The sequence below is a fragment of the Capricornis sumatraensis genome, chromosome 21, assembly GCF_032405125.1.
Source record: "Capricornis sumatraensis isolate serow.1 chromosome 21, serow.2, whole genome shotgun sequence".
In the NCBI taxonomy this organism is placed as follows: domain Eukaryota; kingdom Metazoa; phylum Chordata; class Mammalia; order Artiodactyla; family Bovidae; genus Capricornis; species Capricornis sumatraensis.
The window spans coordinates 37,971,701-37,990,083 of NC_091089.1; the positions used below are offsets into that span (position 1 = coordinate 37,971,701).

The window sequence follows — 18,383 nt, forward strand, 5'->3', positions numbered from 1 at the left end:
CTCCTCCCTGAAGAGCAAAGCTTCTTGAAAGAACTGGCTACATTCAATGCTCCCATCCAGTCCTCAGCCTGCTACAACCCGTGGGGCACTGCGTCACCAACCCACGGGAAATGTTTTCATTAAGATCACCAATGACTTACTTGTTATATCCAGTGAACACTCTTCATAGTCCTCATCCTGCCTGATACACTCCACTTCCAAGAAGTCACATCTTTCTAGTTTTCCTCCAGTTCTCAATCTTCTTCCTCTCCTCTCCTTTCTTCCTTCTCCCTCAAGTGCTGATTTTCTTTAGGATTTGGTTTGATGCATTTTTCTTCTAGTCTACACTCTTTTTAAATTACCACATATAAGCTGTTAACCAAACTATATACCATATCTATACTTTCATCTCGCTCAGCTCCAGATCTGTGTCCTCAAGAAGCTACTTCACATCTCATCTGAATGTCCCACTGACAATCGATCAGATTTTTCCATCCAAAATAAAACACACCAGTTTCCCCAACAAAGCCTACTTTTCTCCAGTGTTGGCTAATTTACGGAGAGGCTCCACTGTTCACCTATTTGCCTAAACTATCCCAGGAAGACTTCCTGGAAAAAGCAGCAACCATGAACCACAGGAGCAAACCTAAAGTTGGAGCACATATATACGAGAAGAAAGAGACAGGAGGGACAGGCTGGGGCAAGGCCCTGAGGAGTTCAGTCTGGAACTCCTGGCTTGAAGAAACAGGCACTGTTTAGGAACTTTTCATCTACCTTGAGCTTTAAAAATATCATCTTTTCCACATTTACTTTTTATGTTGGATGATAATTTTTTTTTTAATTAAAAAAAAAAAGATTGAAAACAGGAGTCAACAAGACATTGAATCAGATGGGAAAGACTAGTTTGATCATTTAAACTAATGCTTCACACTATCCTTAAGAAAACAAGGCCTCAACAAGTTAAAATGACCCCTGCAATGACCCACATAGCAGTTAGTAAGAGGTAAAACTGAAACACTCAATTGTATTCCTTCTGCCACAATATATATTTTCTAGTTCTACTTTTCTTCAGTTATTTTAAAAGTTACACATTTACATGATGCAATGGGTCAAATATTTTTGTTGTTGTCTGTTTTGTGAATAAAGGGCTGTTTATTGTCCTTTGTTTTTACTGCACCTCTTAGGCTCAAGCCTCAGCCTTCCTGATTATTATCCTAAACCTAAAAGGCTCAGGCCACGCTTAGCTATCTTTATGTGCCTGTCAATAAACTGTATGCGTAAAAAATATCCCTTTCTGCACATTTGAAAATTCTGATAATAAAAAAATTAAAAAACAAAACAATACCCCTTGTAAAATTAAACTGAAATATGAAATCTTCCATTTCTGTTACTTTAATACAAAATACTTAAAAAAAATCTCTGCTAGAAAACAAAATATTAAGAGCATTCTCTTTGATCAAATTCCTAACTAATTTGTCATTATTAATACATGAGATCAAAATACCTAATTTTCAAATTATGGAGTATTTCTTAAAGTTCAAAAAGGCACAGTTAAGTAATACAATACATTCATATCTCATGATCCAATTACATATCAAATCCTAACATTCTTACTTGTTCCACATTTGTTAAAGAAACAGAGTATCATTGAAACTGTTGACGCCCCTCTAGATGCTCCTTTCACTATGGCAAGCACTGCCATGTATTTGGTGTTGATGATTCTAACGCATATACTATTATATATACGAGGCATCAATAAATAATATATCACGGTATTTTGCATGTTTTCAAACTATACTATAGTTTGAAACTATGCATGCATTACTCTGCAAAAAGCTATGTTTCATACATTATTTTTGACATGTACAGCTTAATGCTTGGAGCTCTAGTTCAGGGGTTGGCAAATTTCTGTTATGGGTCAGTCTGTAAATTATCTTGGGCTTTGTGGTTGTACTGTCTTCACCACAACTCCTCTCTGTTGTCGCTGGGCAGAAGCAGCCCAGACAACACGTTAAGAAATAAGTGTAGCTGGGAGTATTCTATAAATACTCACTTATAGAAACATGCAGTGAGCGATGTGCTGACCCCTGTTCTAAGTCATCCATTTTCGGTGCTTTATGGAACTCAATGGGATAAAGATTTACCATAGTTTACCACCCACCCAGTCTCCTACTTACCAACATTTGGTCATTCCCACATTTTCACTCACAAACACACAGGTTACAATCAATGAGTCTTTTGTGTGATTCTCTAGGGCCCACTTCTTAGAAAAGAAGTTTTACTTTGCTCTTTATTATAAAATTGCTCTGCAAAGTGGCTGTTTTCAATTTATACTCAACTAGTAGAGAAGGAAATGGCAACCCACTCCAGTGTTCTTGCCTGGAGAATCTCAGGGACGGGGGAGCCCGGTGGGCTGCCGTCTATGGGGTCGCACAGAGTCGGACACGACTAAAGCGCCTTAGCAGCAGCAGCAGCAGTGGTGTGTGTGCTAGCTCTCTGTTCCCCACAATTCTGTCAATATATTTTTTGTTAGGATATTTAAATTTTGCCAGTTTGTAGTGTGACGTGATTATCTCATCATTTAAGTTTCTTTACCTACTACAGATGTTTAGCATCCTTTCTAAGCTCATGCAGGTTCCTATATCTGTAAGTCACTTGTGCATACCATCTTTCCAGTTTTCCTTGTGGCTGTGTTTCTGTCAAAGGAATATTCAGGAGAGTAATCGTTCTTGGTTCTGGCTGTGGTGAATACCTTCTAGTTCGTGGCTTGTCTTTTCACGCTGTCTAGTTCTAGCTCCTTTTTCTTCTTCATACCTGTCCTGATACTTACTCTCTGTTTTAATTATTAGACCTTTATAGGGCTTAACATCTGACAGGACAACCATTCCCACCTTCTTCTAAATTTTCCTAGTTACTCCTGGCGTTTGCTTTTCCATAAAAACTTTAAGATCAACTATTCAAGTTCCTTTAAAGAGGCTGTTTGGATTTGATTCAAAACACACGGGATTTATGGACATATTTGGAGAGAAGTAGCAGTGGGTCTATAAATGTCATCAGACCTCTTCATTTTTATCATTTTCTCCATGAAGATCTCTCCCAGGTATTAGTCTTCACTGCTGTTTTAAACAACATTTTAACAGGAACACTACTGATGTTTTCCTTTTGTAACTTTGCTTAATCTTCCTCAACTGAAACAGTCTGTTGGTTCTCTCGGATTTTCTTTGTAGACAATTCTATTGCCTTCAAATACAGACAGTGCAGTCTTTTCTCTGGGAGGCATACAACTCTCGTTTCTTTTCTGTTTTCTCTTACTGAAATGACTAGGTCCTCCATTACAGCACTGAACAGAAATATGGTTGGTAGACACCTGTGTCTTGTTCTTGAAATTACTGAGAATTCTTTTGAATTCCCCTCTGATTTGTTTTTATAGTAAGTACTAGTTATTATTTAGTCTTTATTTTTAAAAAATAATTACAGTTGATTTATTACTTTTTACAATGTATTTTTCATCCCTATTCATAAGTGAAATTGATATATACATTTTTTTCTCGTTTTGTCCTTATTGTGATTTCATTTAAAAGTTAATCTTATATAAGAACCTAGGTTGCCTTTCCTTTATTCCTTGAGGTACTGATAATATCTACCTTAAAAAAAAAGGCCTTATGTAATTTGAAAGGTGTCACTTTGGTTACCATTTCCTTGTTCTATGTTTATTCTGGATTTTAATTTCTTTGTGAATCCATTTGGCAATTAATTATTCTACAAAATTACTATTTCATTAAATCTAAAAATACAGCAGTTCAGAATATAATCTCTTACACATTTTATTGTCTCCTGACTTCCAATTACTCCTATTTTTATTGCTAACAATGTTTATTGGTATCTTTTTATTTTTTCCTCGGTCAGCCTTGTTCTATGAAAACTGTTACAAAAATTCTTTTTATAATATTTTTCTCTTCAAGCTTTTGGTTTTGCTATGTTCTATAGCTTCTTATATATTTCATTAATTTGTGTTATTGTCTACTTCTCTCAAGGCTTATTCTGTATCTTTTTGAGCTTATTAAATGCTCAGTCATTCTTTCTTAAACTTTTCATTAGTGCATTTCAAGTAATATTTTTACCTCTCACTTTGTGACCCACACACGACATAAAATACTTCCAACCTGCTGTGTGATAACATATTTATAACAAATTTAGAATTTCCATTGTGATTTCCTCTTTAGTTCCTGGAGAACGCTTTTCATGTTTCCATACATTCACATCTTTTAAAACTATCCTTTTCACAGTTCTAATTTAATTGCCTTGTGGCCAGAGAATGTGTGTATTCTGCACAACAAGAAATCTCTGAAATACGCTGAGACTCCCTTTATGACCTAGTACACAAATTTTGTGAACATTCCATGTGTACTCAAAACATTATCTCTACTTGTTGTGTACAAGTTTCCATATATACATCAGGATTATTTTTTATTATGAAAACCTATCATATACCTGTTAATCTTGGTCTGCCTGAACTATCAGGTACTCAAGTTCATTATTGCTAAAATCTTCCAAATACCTATGAATCTTTAGTTTGCTCAACCCATCAGTTTTTGATGAAGGCATAAAATATCCCACTATAACTGTGGACTGGCCAATTTCTCATATTGTTTGAAGTTTTTCCTGATATATTTTGAGGGTATATTATTAAGTGCAGGTAAGTGTATGGTATCTTCTTGGTGGCTCATTCCTTTTATATGCATTCATTCCTTCATCCTACTTAACATATTTTGCCTTAAATTTTATTTGTGTTTATGTAGCTTTCTTTTTGTTGGTATTTGCCTGGTATGTCTCTTTCCACCCTAATACTTCAACTTTTTTGATCAGTTTTTACTTATATACATCCTCCGTGGATGCAAATTATTATGCATGTGCTCTATATTCCAGTTGTTAAATTTCTCTTGTGTTCTCTTTTCCACATAAGTTTAAAGCTTCTTAGGTCTATTTTTATTGCTTCTTAATGCAAACCAATGGAATTACAAAGCTTAGCTATGCACTGCAAGGAAACTAGAAGGGTAAGATTATAAAAGGCAAATCTCTTTAAAAGGAAACCACTATTCCCTGGAAGACAGACCAACAGCAATCTAGCACATGAATCTAAGATTTTCTCTTGGGCCTTTGGTGACGTGGGCTTCTACCTGCCTTATCTGAGCTAGTTGAGAATGTTTACTTCAAGTAAGAGTGCTTGTATATAATCTCCAGTTTGCCTAATAATTTCTGAAAAAAATAATATATCAATTTTAATATTAATTTTTTTCTGTTGATTAGCCTTTTCTGTGAAAGCCCACTGACTTGTCTGTCAGGGAGTAGGGAACAGGACAGCAGTCTTTGATATAAAAGTAGTATTGCTGCAGAAGCTGCCTATTTCTCAATAAAAAAATGAGTATACTGTATAAAACTGATCAACTGTGTATCCTGAGAGATTTCAAGGAAAACATAACCTCTCTCAAGTGTACTACAGTTCTTTCTTCAATTGTTTAAAGGGACCACCGAGTTCCTACATAATCCTGGGAAGTTGTGGCAGTGACCACCCTCGTTGTGAATATTTGTTTTCAAATGCCTGTCAGCACTTATAAATATACTGACTTATGTTTCTGTGTAAATCCTGACTATGTAGTGCCCTCATTTCTAAAGGAGCTAACATTTTGAATGGTTCTTTTGCTATAGTTATTATTAATTTCTATTACTCTGGCTAATAACATAGTCACAATGGGTCATTTCTCATTCCAGCTTTATTCTTATCTTTGTATCAGTTAACCAGTCATCTCTGCCAATTCTTTTAGAATTTGTTCTTCTTTAGAATTAGGCTCCAGATCCAGAGCCTACACTGGCAGGGTATTTTTTTTTTTAACCCTATCTTTAGTCATGGTTGCTTGGCAGCCCCAAAGGATTTACTCTATCTTGTTTGCATAACTATGGCTTGACTCACAAATGGAAGGGACTCTAAAAACAAGAAAGAATGATGAGTATGCCCTAAACTTTCCACTATGTTCACTGATATTCATGGAGCTGCCCTGCGTCAGACCCAAAGAGTACAAGAGTGTTTACAAGAAAGATGGCAGCTCAGGCCTCCCACCTTGAGGACCGTTTCAGGTTGGTTTGATTTGTACTGATAAAAGGTTTAGTAATTGTGTTTGCCTTTTCAGATGAGTGGAAACACACTCATACGTTAAAACTGGCATGAGTGTCAGCAAAAGTCTTCAAACAAACTGCAGTTAGTAAAACTCTAAAGGTTCATCAATGCCTGCACTGTACACTGGAAATACATGGGGAAAATATGAAGATTGCACAAGACGGGTTCTGTGTTGAAATTTAAAATAAATTTGCTGCTTAAGAGGCAAGAAATGGAAGTAAAAATGCAAAACATCACTCCTTACATTCTTTGCTGCAATCCTCTGTGCCTTTTCTTCTTCCATACTGTAAAGTTTTAGGCTTCTAAAAGCTGCTTTTACCTCTGTCATAATATTACCTAATGGGATTCCAGCACTTAACCCGGAAAGCTCATGCTGTCTGCACTGGTGAAAACGCTCAGAGTCAGTAAAGGAGACACTATTCTAGATAGATAGTTTTTTTGTTGTTGTTTTTTTTCCTCCGCAGAAATCTCTCTCCCCTGTTTTCTGGTACCTATTGTTGATAGCTGTTAGGACTCTGTTCCAGTATATTTGTGGGTTTTTTTTCCCTCTCCCCTCTTTGGTAGCCTATTTAAGGTTTTCTCTTTATACTCATAGGTAACGGCATAATGTACTGAAGTATGGATTCACCTTTCTTTATCCTGCTTGGCAGCTGCAGCACGCTTTCAATGTGAAAACTTGGGACTTCCTTCAGTCCCTTAGTTTTTCCACCATTCTCTCCCTTCTATTCCTTGGAAATCCTCCTTAAATACATGCTGGAATTTCTCAGTCTATCATCCATGGCTCCTAACTGCTTTCAGGTTAGCCAAAAGCCTGTCTCTTTGTGCTGTGTTTTGGGTCAACTTTCCATCACTCGTTCTCTTGTCATCTATGTCCAATCTACTGTTTAATTCTATGTGCTGTGCTTTCAATGATCATATTTTTCATTTTTAAGACTCTCAATTAGTTGTCATATTAAACTGTTTATTTCATTTCTGCTCAAATTTTTCAGTTTCACAATTTCCCATTCTCAAAGGATGTTCTATTGTCAGTGATCTCTTTGATTATCCAAAACATACGTATTTTAAAGTTTTGGAACATATACATCAATAGCTGATTTTGTCAGCGATCTTTCTTAGCACTGGGTTTCAGAATTCATCAGAGAGTTCTGAATGGAAGGACAGCCTTTGGCAGAAGAATGGTAATATCTATCTTACCTTCTTTTCAAAAGTGGGTTAATTTCCACCCCAGTCTCTGGCTTCCAACAGGTGAATGTGGCTCTGGCTGCTCGTCCCACACGGAAATCCACCTGGTCTCACTTATAGCCAAACCCTTGGGTGCCACCACCTGCTTAGAATATAGAATCTAGGAGGCCCAAGGCTTTCTTTTCACTTACTACTTGGCAGTTTTGGCCCATGAAGATATTTATCCAGCTTTGGATAAGGAAGCCTGGCTTTGTCTTTGTGGTTTTCTCTTTTTATATTTTACCTATCATTGCTATGTGTTTGGAGCAAAAGAAGTGAGCTGAAACAAACTCAATGTGCCATCCTGACTAGAAATTTACACAATCCTTTAGCATTGTAACTGAAAAAAACTTACTTATTAAACTGTATAAATAAAATTAGCAGGGAATTTTAAAGCCCCTTGTTTGTACCTAAATGGTAATTACAAAATATTTTCATAAATGCAAATTAAATCCTAATTAAAGGTTCAAATATATGTACTTGAAAGTAACTAAAACCCACTTATTCTAAAGTAAATTTACAAAACAGACAATGCAGAACAATATTGTTTACCTTTGAAATCAGTCTTACTTCTACAAGAAAAAAACAGGACTCTCAAACTAACATTTATCAGTTTTAACAAAAAATAAAGACAGAAACTTTTCTACTGTATTTAACTTACAAGGGTATCATCTAAATAAAAAAAAACAAAAATATTTCTTACTGTGCTTCATGAAAAAAGGAGATTCATACCTTTTCACTTGTTAAAAATTTTGCAAAATATACATGCTCTCCTCCTGTTTTCAATTCTTCCATCTTTTTCCTTGAGGCCTGAGTATCATCTAATTTATAACTCTTAAAAACAGCTAGGACTTCTTCAGAATACTGCAAAATAAAAATACAAATTAATTTGGCACTGTTGCCCAATCACTTGCTTAGTGCTTCTCTATATCAAAATAATCTATAATTTATTCCCAGTTAACCATATACGCATACTAAAGGCACATTAAGGAAGCAAAATTATGACAGCAAAACAGGATAAAACTATTCTGTGTCAGACTTTATGGTTATTCTAAAACTAGGAATAAGCTCTCTACTTCTAAAGATATGTGATTTCTTAAGTAGTATGTATAAGGAGAAAACAGAGAAGGGAATGTTTTGAGAGAATAAAGAAATTTGTCAGTAAAGTTAGCTGTCTAATCAGCTTGGGAACTCTCAAGCCTCTTCTGTGCTAAAGACAGTGACTAAATAAAAACATGATGTCAAACCCTATCCAGTTGAGGGACAATTCCAAGTGACTTCTCACTTACTATTTAATCTCAATTTGGACACTTATAGAGGAAAAAAAAAGTACTGCATATAAAATAAAAACTTTATTGCATATAAAACTTTAAAAAGTAACACAGAATACATACTATTCTACTTTTAAAAGCTATACCTATTAATTTTAGATTCTTATTACAACAAAAAGGACAAACTGATCTTTAAGTGGCCAAGAAAAGAAATACAGAGAATTCTTTAAAAAAAAAAAAAAAAAAGGTTAGCAAGTTTTTCCTGCACAAGTCAGACAGCAAATATTTTAGACCATATGACTCATCAAATGGTCTCAACTACAAAAGTCAGCCGTCATAGCACAAAAGCAATCACAGATAATAGGTAAATCACTGGTGTGGCTGTTTGCCAATACTGTATTAACTTTATTTACAAAAGCAGGCATTAGGCTGGATGTGGTCCAAGGCCACAGTCTGCAGAGTCCTGTTCTAACAGGATAGGCAAAATAATTCTGTGCAAAATAAAGGCAGAATGTAGTCTGCAAACAGTTCACCAATGCATGTTGACAATACTATGTAAAAAACCAAACCAATATAAAAAACCAAAGCTGTAACTACTAACCTTTAAATCCTCAAATAATTTATAAACTACTCTCAAAATCAACTGTTTACATAGTAATCTACAGCTTACCTTCTATATTATGAAATAGGTATAAAAACATAACGGGCACAAGAACCAAATAGTGAAAAGTATGCTGGACAAGAGTCAAGTTCTGACTCTGCCATCAGCTATAAAATAATGGGCTTTTGGTACTCTACAACGGCAACTCACCTTGAGAAAAGTTTTCCATGAGATTTTCTCATAGCATTGCACAGGGTTCCTAAAGTAATCCTGAAGTGACCAAAATTTTCGGTACAGGTTGTAATCAATTGGAATGGAGCTGATAAAACAAATGTTACATTCAGTAAATCATTTAAGTCCTTTTAGAAGTATCTAAATGCTTTAGTTTTCCTTGGGGCACAAATTCTTTTAAAAAGCTAATGAAAGCCATAGCCTCTTTCCCCTGAGAAGAATACAAATTCATAAAATACTTATATAAACTATAAATAATTTCAGGGGTTCTCAGACCCTTACTCTGTCTTTATCTTCGGTAGTGGAACCCCTGAATTTTGGCTGGATACATTCAGAATTTAAGGCTATGTTCCCAACCTCTCTTGCACCAGGTGTGATTAGATTCTTCCCAGTCAGTTGGGAGTGGGAGTCACATGTCCTTTGTGGGCCATTTTTCACCATTTTCCCTTTTCCCTGGCTGGAAGGCAGATGTGATGATGAACCATCCAAGACTACAGGAAAAAAAAGCAAATACCCAGGGACAGTGGACTAAGAGGTTAGAAGGAACCTGGGTGCCCAGACGACCTCCCTCAAGGGCTACTGCGTCAGCCCTGAAGCACCTGTCTTCAGACTCTTACATGAGAAAGAAGTTGATTTCTATGTGGTTTAAACTAATGTTCATTTGACTCTAATGTTAAAAGTCAAAGGTGCTATATCCCAAACAACACACTAAGTTAAGGAGACCTAGTAGGGAACAAACACATTAGGTATATGTCAATTTAGGATTACAAAAATGGCATTACTAGTTCAATCTGGATACATTACAAATCTTCAGTGTGAACACATATTCTTTTAATTTTTAATTTTGTAAGCAATCATTATGCTATAAACTGTTTCAACTTTTGATTTTAAAACAGACATTTAGACTTTATATCAGCAAATCCTGTTATTAGAAACAGCCAATTAAGTCTTTTAGTATTAACCATATGTTAAAAATGGTTGCAGTATCAACTACTTCATATCCTCCAATATCTACAAAAATATTTCCACATCACCACTTAAAATTAATTCTGTCTATAAACATAATTGCATACTAGCTTATTCCATTCTTTCTGAATAAACCTTAAAAAGTTGAACCTATGGATTATAGTTAGCATCTTTGCTAAGCTTCATGCACAGACAAATATTCCAAGAAACACTGTAATTTTATACAGGAAACAGGAACTAGGTTTAGTGACCCATATACCACTATGATTACAAAGTGAAATGGAAGGGAGAAAGGGAGGAGCTGCCTGCGGTTAGCTTTTCAAACGTTAGGCATCTGTATAAGGTCGGCCACACCTAAACAACAGACTGCCTGCACACAATTCAGAAACCAATTGATTCAGTCCATTAGTGATTTAGGAGTTAAAATTTTAAGACATATATATAAAATTACAAATAAAAGGAATCTGTAAGCATTATTTCCTTCCTCCTTGTCTACATTCTCCTACCTCCTTCCTCTCTCTACCTTCAGTTCAGTTCAGTCGCTCAGTTGTGTCCGACTCTTTGCGACCCCATGGACTGCAGCATGCCAGGCTACCTTGTCCATCACCAGCTCCCGGAGTCCACTCACACTCACATCCATCGAGTCAGTGATGCCATCCAGCCATCTCATCCTCTGTTGTCCCCTTCTCCTCCTGCCCCCAATCCCTCCCAGCATCAGAGTCTTTTCCGATGAGTCAACTCTTCGTATGAGGTGGCCAAAGTACTGGAGTTTCAGCTTTAGCATCATTCCTTTCAAAGAAATCCCAGGGCTGATCTTCTTTAGGATGGACTGGTTGGATCTCCTTGCAGTCCAAAGGACTCTCAAGAGTGTTCTCCAACACCACAGTTCAAAAGCATCAATTCTTCGGTGCTCAGCCTTCTTCACACTCCAACTCTCACATCCATACATGACCACAAGAAAAACCACAGCCTTGACTAGACGGACCTTAGTCGGCAAAGTAATGTCTCTGCTTTTGAATATGCTGTCTAGGTTGGTCATAACTTTTTACTTGGTAAATCATTAAGGTATTTTCTGTGTAAATCAAGAAATCTGAACTTCTAAACACTCACCAAGTTGTTGGAGCTTCATCATCTCCCATTTCACCTTCTTCTACATCCATTCCTTCTTCTCTGTCCTCTGTGTGCTAAATTTCAAAAAATGTACATCTGGTCATGAAGCAGTTGTCAGGCAGAGGAGAATTCTATATGACAGGGATCCAAGAACTCAAGAGCCGTATGACAATAAGATAATCATGAAGACACAGTGTAAAGTTTTAAACCAGTACTTTTCCAAATATGGTCAGTAGATTCTCTCCATGAACAGAGAATCTATGGCAAAACATGATTTGGAAATATAGTACACAATGATCTTTTGTGAGAAGTGAGAGGATCATTAGTACACTAAGGACTCCATGAATCACAGTAACTAACTCTCAAAGGGAATTTAAGTAGTTTTTGTCCCCAACTTTAACTGAATTCTGAAAATCTTCCCCAACTCATACACATAACACTTATTATCTGGGAACACTTTAGGATATGCTTGGTGTCCAGCTCCATATTGAAAAATTTTAAACTAGTTTACATAGAATAGTCCAAGAAATACCTAAAAGATACATAAAAGGGAAAGAAAAAATCTTAAAGTCAGTATCATTTCCAAACTGACAATGATTACAATTTAAGAGATAAATTAAGTAAAGTATTCTGATTAATTTAATGTGAAATATTAGTTATATCTAATTGAAAAACTTTTAAACTTTATAACTTGCTCCTAAATGAAGAGCAGGTAAAGAATGTCCAACCATTCGCCAACCCTGGATTGTTTTCAATGCCACGTATGTTCAGCCGGGTCCGACTCTTTGTGGCCCCATGGACTGTATAGCCCGCCATGCTCCTCTGTCCATGGAATTTTCTAGGCAAGAACACTGGAGTGGGTTGTTATCTCCTTCTCCAGGGGATCTTCCCTGACCCAGGGATTGAACCCATGTCTCCTGAGTATTCTCTACCACTGTGCCACCTGGGAAGTCCTAGTTATCTCAATAACAAACTTAAAATATGTTCTGCTGATTTCACATCAGCCTCACCTTCTGACCCAAGGTGCTTTCCTGCTCATTGGTATTGAAAACAGTGACATTTTCCAGATTAAATTGACTCTGCAAGTTAAGACCTATTAAAAAAACAAACAAACAAAAGATTTTCAAAGCAAACCCAAACACCTAAACCAGTTTAAGAATACAACTTTGTTGTCATATAACTAAAATATATAAAATGATAAATAACTAATTAAGCAAAAGATCAAGTCAGAAATAATATCACACTTGATTTTCAAATTCTTTCTAAAAGTCATTTCTTGAAGGTGCTTTTAGAGTATGCAGAATTCTATACATACTAATACAGATATAGGTGATCTGTTATTTATGAGTGCTCTAGAACAATTTTACAGAATGCTTTATGTACTAATTTATGATTTTGCTGAAGCACAATCAGAAACTGTATCACTCAGATAGTATAAATGTGTAATAATATATACAAAGAAAGTTATAGTGAGAGCCATGTTTCTCACTGTCAGGGAAAGAAGTTAGAAATAAGCAGGTCTACTGGTGTGGGATTAGACTCACAAGTTATCAGTCACTATGATATCACTGTTTTTGGTCATTTAAAAAAAATGTAGACAGATAACATAAATAAAGATGCATATGTATATGTTAGTATTTATACATATCTTTCCAAGCTCTGTCCACTGAGACGGCCTAGAAGCAGTGATATTCTAGTAATAATTAGCATATCTAGGGCCCAGATCTTGTCTTCTAAACACCATTTTAAAAATAAGACAAATCAGGCTCTTTGGAGAAGCGGCCGATTCCAGTGGCTGAAAAGGAAAAATACATGATGCACTTGGACTATCCTTTTATATCAGGAATGCATGAAAGAGATCTGATGGGGAGAACTAGAATAATCTGAACAAAGTAAATAATGATATTGTGAGATTATAATTCATATAAAGTAAATATTCATGAGTTTCATTTTGAAATAGATGATTGAACTGACAAGTAAGCAAGGGGGAAGACACAACTGTTTTTTCTTTTTTTTGGCTGCATTGCATGGCTTATGGGCTCTTACTTCCCTGACCAGGGATCAAACCTGGGCTCTCAGCAGTGAAAACTCAAAGTCCTAACCACTGGTCCGTCAGGGAATTCCAGAGACAACTCTTCTTTAGAGAAGAATCCCAATTCATAAATGTAGAAGGTATGAAAGAGATAGAAAATTACCACCAGGAAACCTAATAATCATCGCTCTAGGCAAGATCCACTGATGAACGCTACTAAACTCAGTGGGCAAAGATTTAAGGAGGAAAAGAATATTTGCAAAGCTTCAAAGTATCTCCCTCCAAATATTTAATTACAAAGGGGAAAATAGTAGCTTTGTAGTAGAGAAATATAGCACTCAAGGATACTATCTTAATTAGGTGTTCAAGGATAACATCCCCAGCAAAAAGATACATCAACACCATGCTGAAATATGCACCAAGAAAAGCACATCACCTCTGTGGTCTTCTTCCTCAAATCCACAACCACAATCTAACTGTGAAAAACACCAGACAAACATAAATGGAAGGGCATTCTACAAAATACCTGACCAGGACTCTTCAAAACTATGAAGGTCATAAAAAAAACTGCAAAGGCTGAGGAACTGTCACTGACTGGAGAGATTAAAATGACATCACAACTACATGCAGGATCCTGGATTGGATCCTTAAACAAAAAAGAAAGCAGTGATAAAACTGATAAAGTCTAAATAAAGTATTGCACCAATGCTGATTTCTCAGTTTTGATAAATGTACATCAGGTACTTTATAGTATCTTTACATATACTCTAGACTTTAAGTCTAAAATTATTTTAAAACAAAAAGCCTCTTTTTTTTTTTAAAGAAAAACCAATATGCTAGATATGAAGTCATTAAGCTAGTGAATGAACTTGGCTCACCATTCTGTATTACTTACTTAAAATATCTTAGTCTAGCCTCTTATTACTCAATGGCGCATGACATAATTCTCCATTAGGTTAAAAATTTCAGTCATACTTAACTAAATTTAATGGATAAATTACATGCTAAAACAGCTTTCTAAAGGTCTTGGGATATACTCTATTGACTCTTCAGCATCTACAAACACAAGAAAAAAAAAAGTACTACAAGATATCCCCAAATGCCGACCTAGATTCTGTTAGTAAGGATGTTTGGAAACTGGAAGGGATTTGCATCAATGGTAAGACTGTAAAATGAAGCAGCCACTTTGGAAAACAGTCTGGTGGCTCGCCAAGAACTTAAACACAGAGGTACCACGTGACTCAGTAATTCTACTCTTATATACACCTCCAGGAGAAAGTAAAACAGTTACCATATGACCCATCAATTCCATTCTATGGATATGCCCAAGAGAAGTGAAAACATACATCCACACCAAACTTGTACACAAATGTTCACAGCAGCATTAGCCACAATAGCCAAAAGGCAGAAGCAACTCAAGTGTCCATTAACTGACAAATGGATAAACAAATTGCAGTCTATCTATACAGAGAATATCACTGAGCTGTGAAATAGAATGAACTACTGATGCACACAACACAGGTGAATCCTGAAGAGGCGAAGCTGAGTTAAAAAAGCCAGTCACGAAAGATCACATATTGTATTATTCCGTTTTTTTAAATGTCTAGAATAGGAAAAATCGAGAGATGAGTAAGTAGATGACCTGTTCTTCGGGGCTTGGGAGAGAGGCAGGGATTGGGGTAAGCACAGAGTGACAGTTAGTGGGCACAGGGCTCCTATAGGAGGAAAAATGTTCTAAAATCAGCTGCAGTGATCACTGCACAACCCTGTGAATATACTAAAAAGAACAGAAAACTGCACATTTTCAATGGAGAACTGTATGGTATGTGAATTCACATCTCAGTAAAGCTGTTAAAAAATAGAAAAAGTTGAGCTTCCAGTAACAGAAGGCTAATAATTAACTAGCTAATTAACAATTCAGATTAATCCTCTCACTAAGGACAACTACAAACTTGGATCAATTACATTAATTCTATAAATTCTTACAGAGCATAAACCCTGTTCACAGCACTGTTTTAGACAATGAAATAGAAAAATTGGTTTTTCTTAAAAACTGTAAAGAGCTAACGTTCAGTGAGGAATATATGGCAAAAACCAAGAAGGCAAGAAAGATAAGCAATGCAGCGTCAGCACTCAAAGCCACTTCTGTCTGTCAAACAGGAAGAATCCATTGCAAAACTGAGCCACTCTTTTAGCAGCTTCCTGAAGTGAGGATGTTAAAAATAAATCTGAGTCCAAGGAAGGTGTGGAATCTAACAAATCCTACCCCAACCATCTTCTGGGCTGGGACGTACAGGGCTACGTCCTTGGGTAGGGATGAACCAAACTGCAGCCCAGTGCCAAGCGTTCTCGATGACCTAAGCAATCACAGACCTTGAGCTGGGCTAGATGATGGTAAGCTTACACTAGTCGTAGTACCTTCTAAGATGCCTGGCAGATCACGAAAGCCCTTTTCTGGAGAAAAGTATCTAACCCAGGCCTCCGAATTATTCCTTCAAATATCTTCTCAAACATAACATCAAACGCTAACCAGAACACACAAAGAGATAAGACATTATGAGTGAGAAACAGGCACAAGTGTGAGTGACGAACAGCCGCAAGGACTTCAGACACTGGCATTATCAGACACATAGATAAAGGTAACAATGCCTACCCTGGTTAGACAACTAAAAAACAAGCTTGAAAACAGGGAATAAGAAACTAAAAAGTGACACACAGACTTAAAAAAAGACTTTCTAGAAATGAAATATACAATTATGGAAATTAAGAACTCATTTTGCAGCAGATTATTCATAGATGAACAGAGTAGTAAACTAGAAAACATTTCCAAAGAAATCACGCAGAATGTGATGGAAATGGGACTTCCCTGGTGGTCCAGTGGCTAAGACTCTGAGCTCCCAGTGCAGGGGGCCCAGGTTCGATCCCTGGTCAGGGAGCTAGATCCCACATGCTACAACTTAGACCCAGAGCAGCCAAATAAATAAATAAAATTAAGAAAAAAAAAAAAAAAGAATGTGATGGAAAGAGAGACAGATGAAAAATGCAGAAAGTGTAAGAGACAGACAAGGTATAGAATGTTAACTAGAGTTCCATAAAGAGAAAGCAGCATACACAATATCTGAAGAAATATCAGCTTAAATTTTTACAAAGTGGATGAAGGACAACCAATGCGCAAACTCAAGATGCCCACAAATCTGAAGAATGATAAATTTTAAAAATCCATGCTTAGATACATTATAGAAAACTGAAAAACCAAAAACCCCACAAACAAAAGAACAAACAAAAATTCAAAGCAAAAGAAAATTTCAAGAGTAAACAGACAAAAAAACAAAACTAGATTATCTTCAAAGGAGTCAGACTGAGATCTGACTCCTCTCTAGAAGACAAAGGCAAAGTAATGATGACCTTCCACTAAATGAAATCCTATATCCAGTGCCAACCTACTTCAACCATTCTATCTAATCTTCAACCATTCTTCGTAAAGAAAAAGATTTTCAGACAAAACAAAATTTGCACTAAAGAAAAGTCTAAAGGGGAAAATAGTCACAGACAAAGGATCAGAAATACAAGTTGTAAATACACTGGTAAATTGAAATTAATCCTGACCACATTTAAATAAGAGGAAAGAAAAAAAGCAGAGATACAGCAGGACAAAAAGAAAGTCACAGGTAATTTTGCCACTGCTAACACAAACTATAGGTCTTACCACAAGCAGGCACTGCTGTAAGCTCTTCACATGTTTTAACTCATTTAATCCTTACAACATGGGAAGTAGGTGGTAGATTAGCCTGATATTAAGGAAGGGGTGACTGAGGCAAATAGACAGTTAAAATCTGGCATATCTGAACAGACTGTGGAGGGCTCGAGAGAACTGTCATGCTTCACTTTTGGACCTGAACAGTGGTAATACAACTATATCCTTTATAATTATTATACTATATGCTTACTTCATGCACTTTTCATACTACTGTTATATTTCACAATGATAAATGAACAAAAGTAAATGTGGCTAAACAGTGATTGAAGAAGAAAACGGAAGCAGAAAAATAAAAACATGATTCATGTCTACCTATTTAAGTGTGATTCAACTGTACATTATTATTAAAAAGCTTTGAACTTGAAGAATCAATGGCTTTATTTGAGTGTTACCTGTATTATGCACTGGAATAGGTACAACTATTTACAAGTAAACGAAAATCAAGTGACAATTTCCTATGCTATCTCTCAACTTTGTAGAACCTTTTTTTTTTTTTTTAAATCATCATGGTATATTCTAGTCCATGAAAAACAGGTAAAAATTTTCCTGCAAAGCAATTTATTTACAAAAGCTCACCTGATTTCTCAGATAAAGGGAAAAGCCTGGCCAAAAAGAGTTGAATTCGTCCACAGAAGACTGTATTCTGGGATTTTGATAATCTTCGTAGGAGATCTAACAACAAATGGAAACAAAGGTTACACAGCAGAGATCATTCTATATTTATTACAATATACCCAAGTGTCTTAACCAGTTCAAAAGTATTTTCCTAAAGCAGTAGTTCTCAAAATGGGGGTAGAAACTATTTTTTGTCACAAAAAAAAGGACTAGAAAATTAAAAATAAAATGAGTTTAACATGGACAAGATAAACTTAACTCAACTTTTTGGTTTTTATTAAGTTTATACCTAGAACAGGAATAGATAAATTTAAAGCAAATGATCAGTTTTAATAAATCAGATTGCTATTTTAAAATGAAGATACAATCTACTTAAAAAAAATTTTATCTCTTGTGTTTAATTCAACCACCTGGTTTCCTGGCCATAT

The 18,383-nt window shown here is 35.9% G+C and overlaps 1 protein-coding gene across 1 annotated transcript in view; it reads right to left on the minus strand.

Moving 5' to 3' along the window:
- Positions 1 to 18,383, minus strand: part of THOC1 (THO complex subunit 1) — a 36,512-nt gene that overhangs the window by 9,687 nt on the left and 8,442 nt on the right. The window contains exons 7-11 of the mRNA XM_068993966.1: positions 17,917 to 18,012; positions 12,562 to 12,644; positions 11,552 to 11,625; positions 9,455 to 9,563; positions 8,105 to 8,236 (exon numbers count right to left, since the gene is read on the minus strand). Of these exons, the coding sequence (XP_068850067.1) occupies positions 8,105 to 8,236; positions 9,455 to 9,563; positions 11,552 to 11,625; positions 12,562 to 12,644; positions 17,917 to 18,012 (494 nt within the window). The remainder of the gene's footprint in view (positions 1 to 8,104; positions 8,237 to 9,454; positions 9,564 to 11,551; positions 11,626 to 12,561; positions 12,645 to 17,916; positions 18,013 to 18,383) is intronic.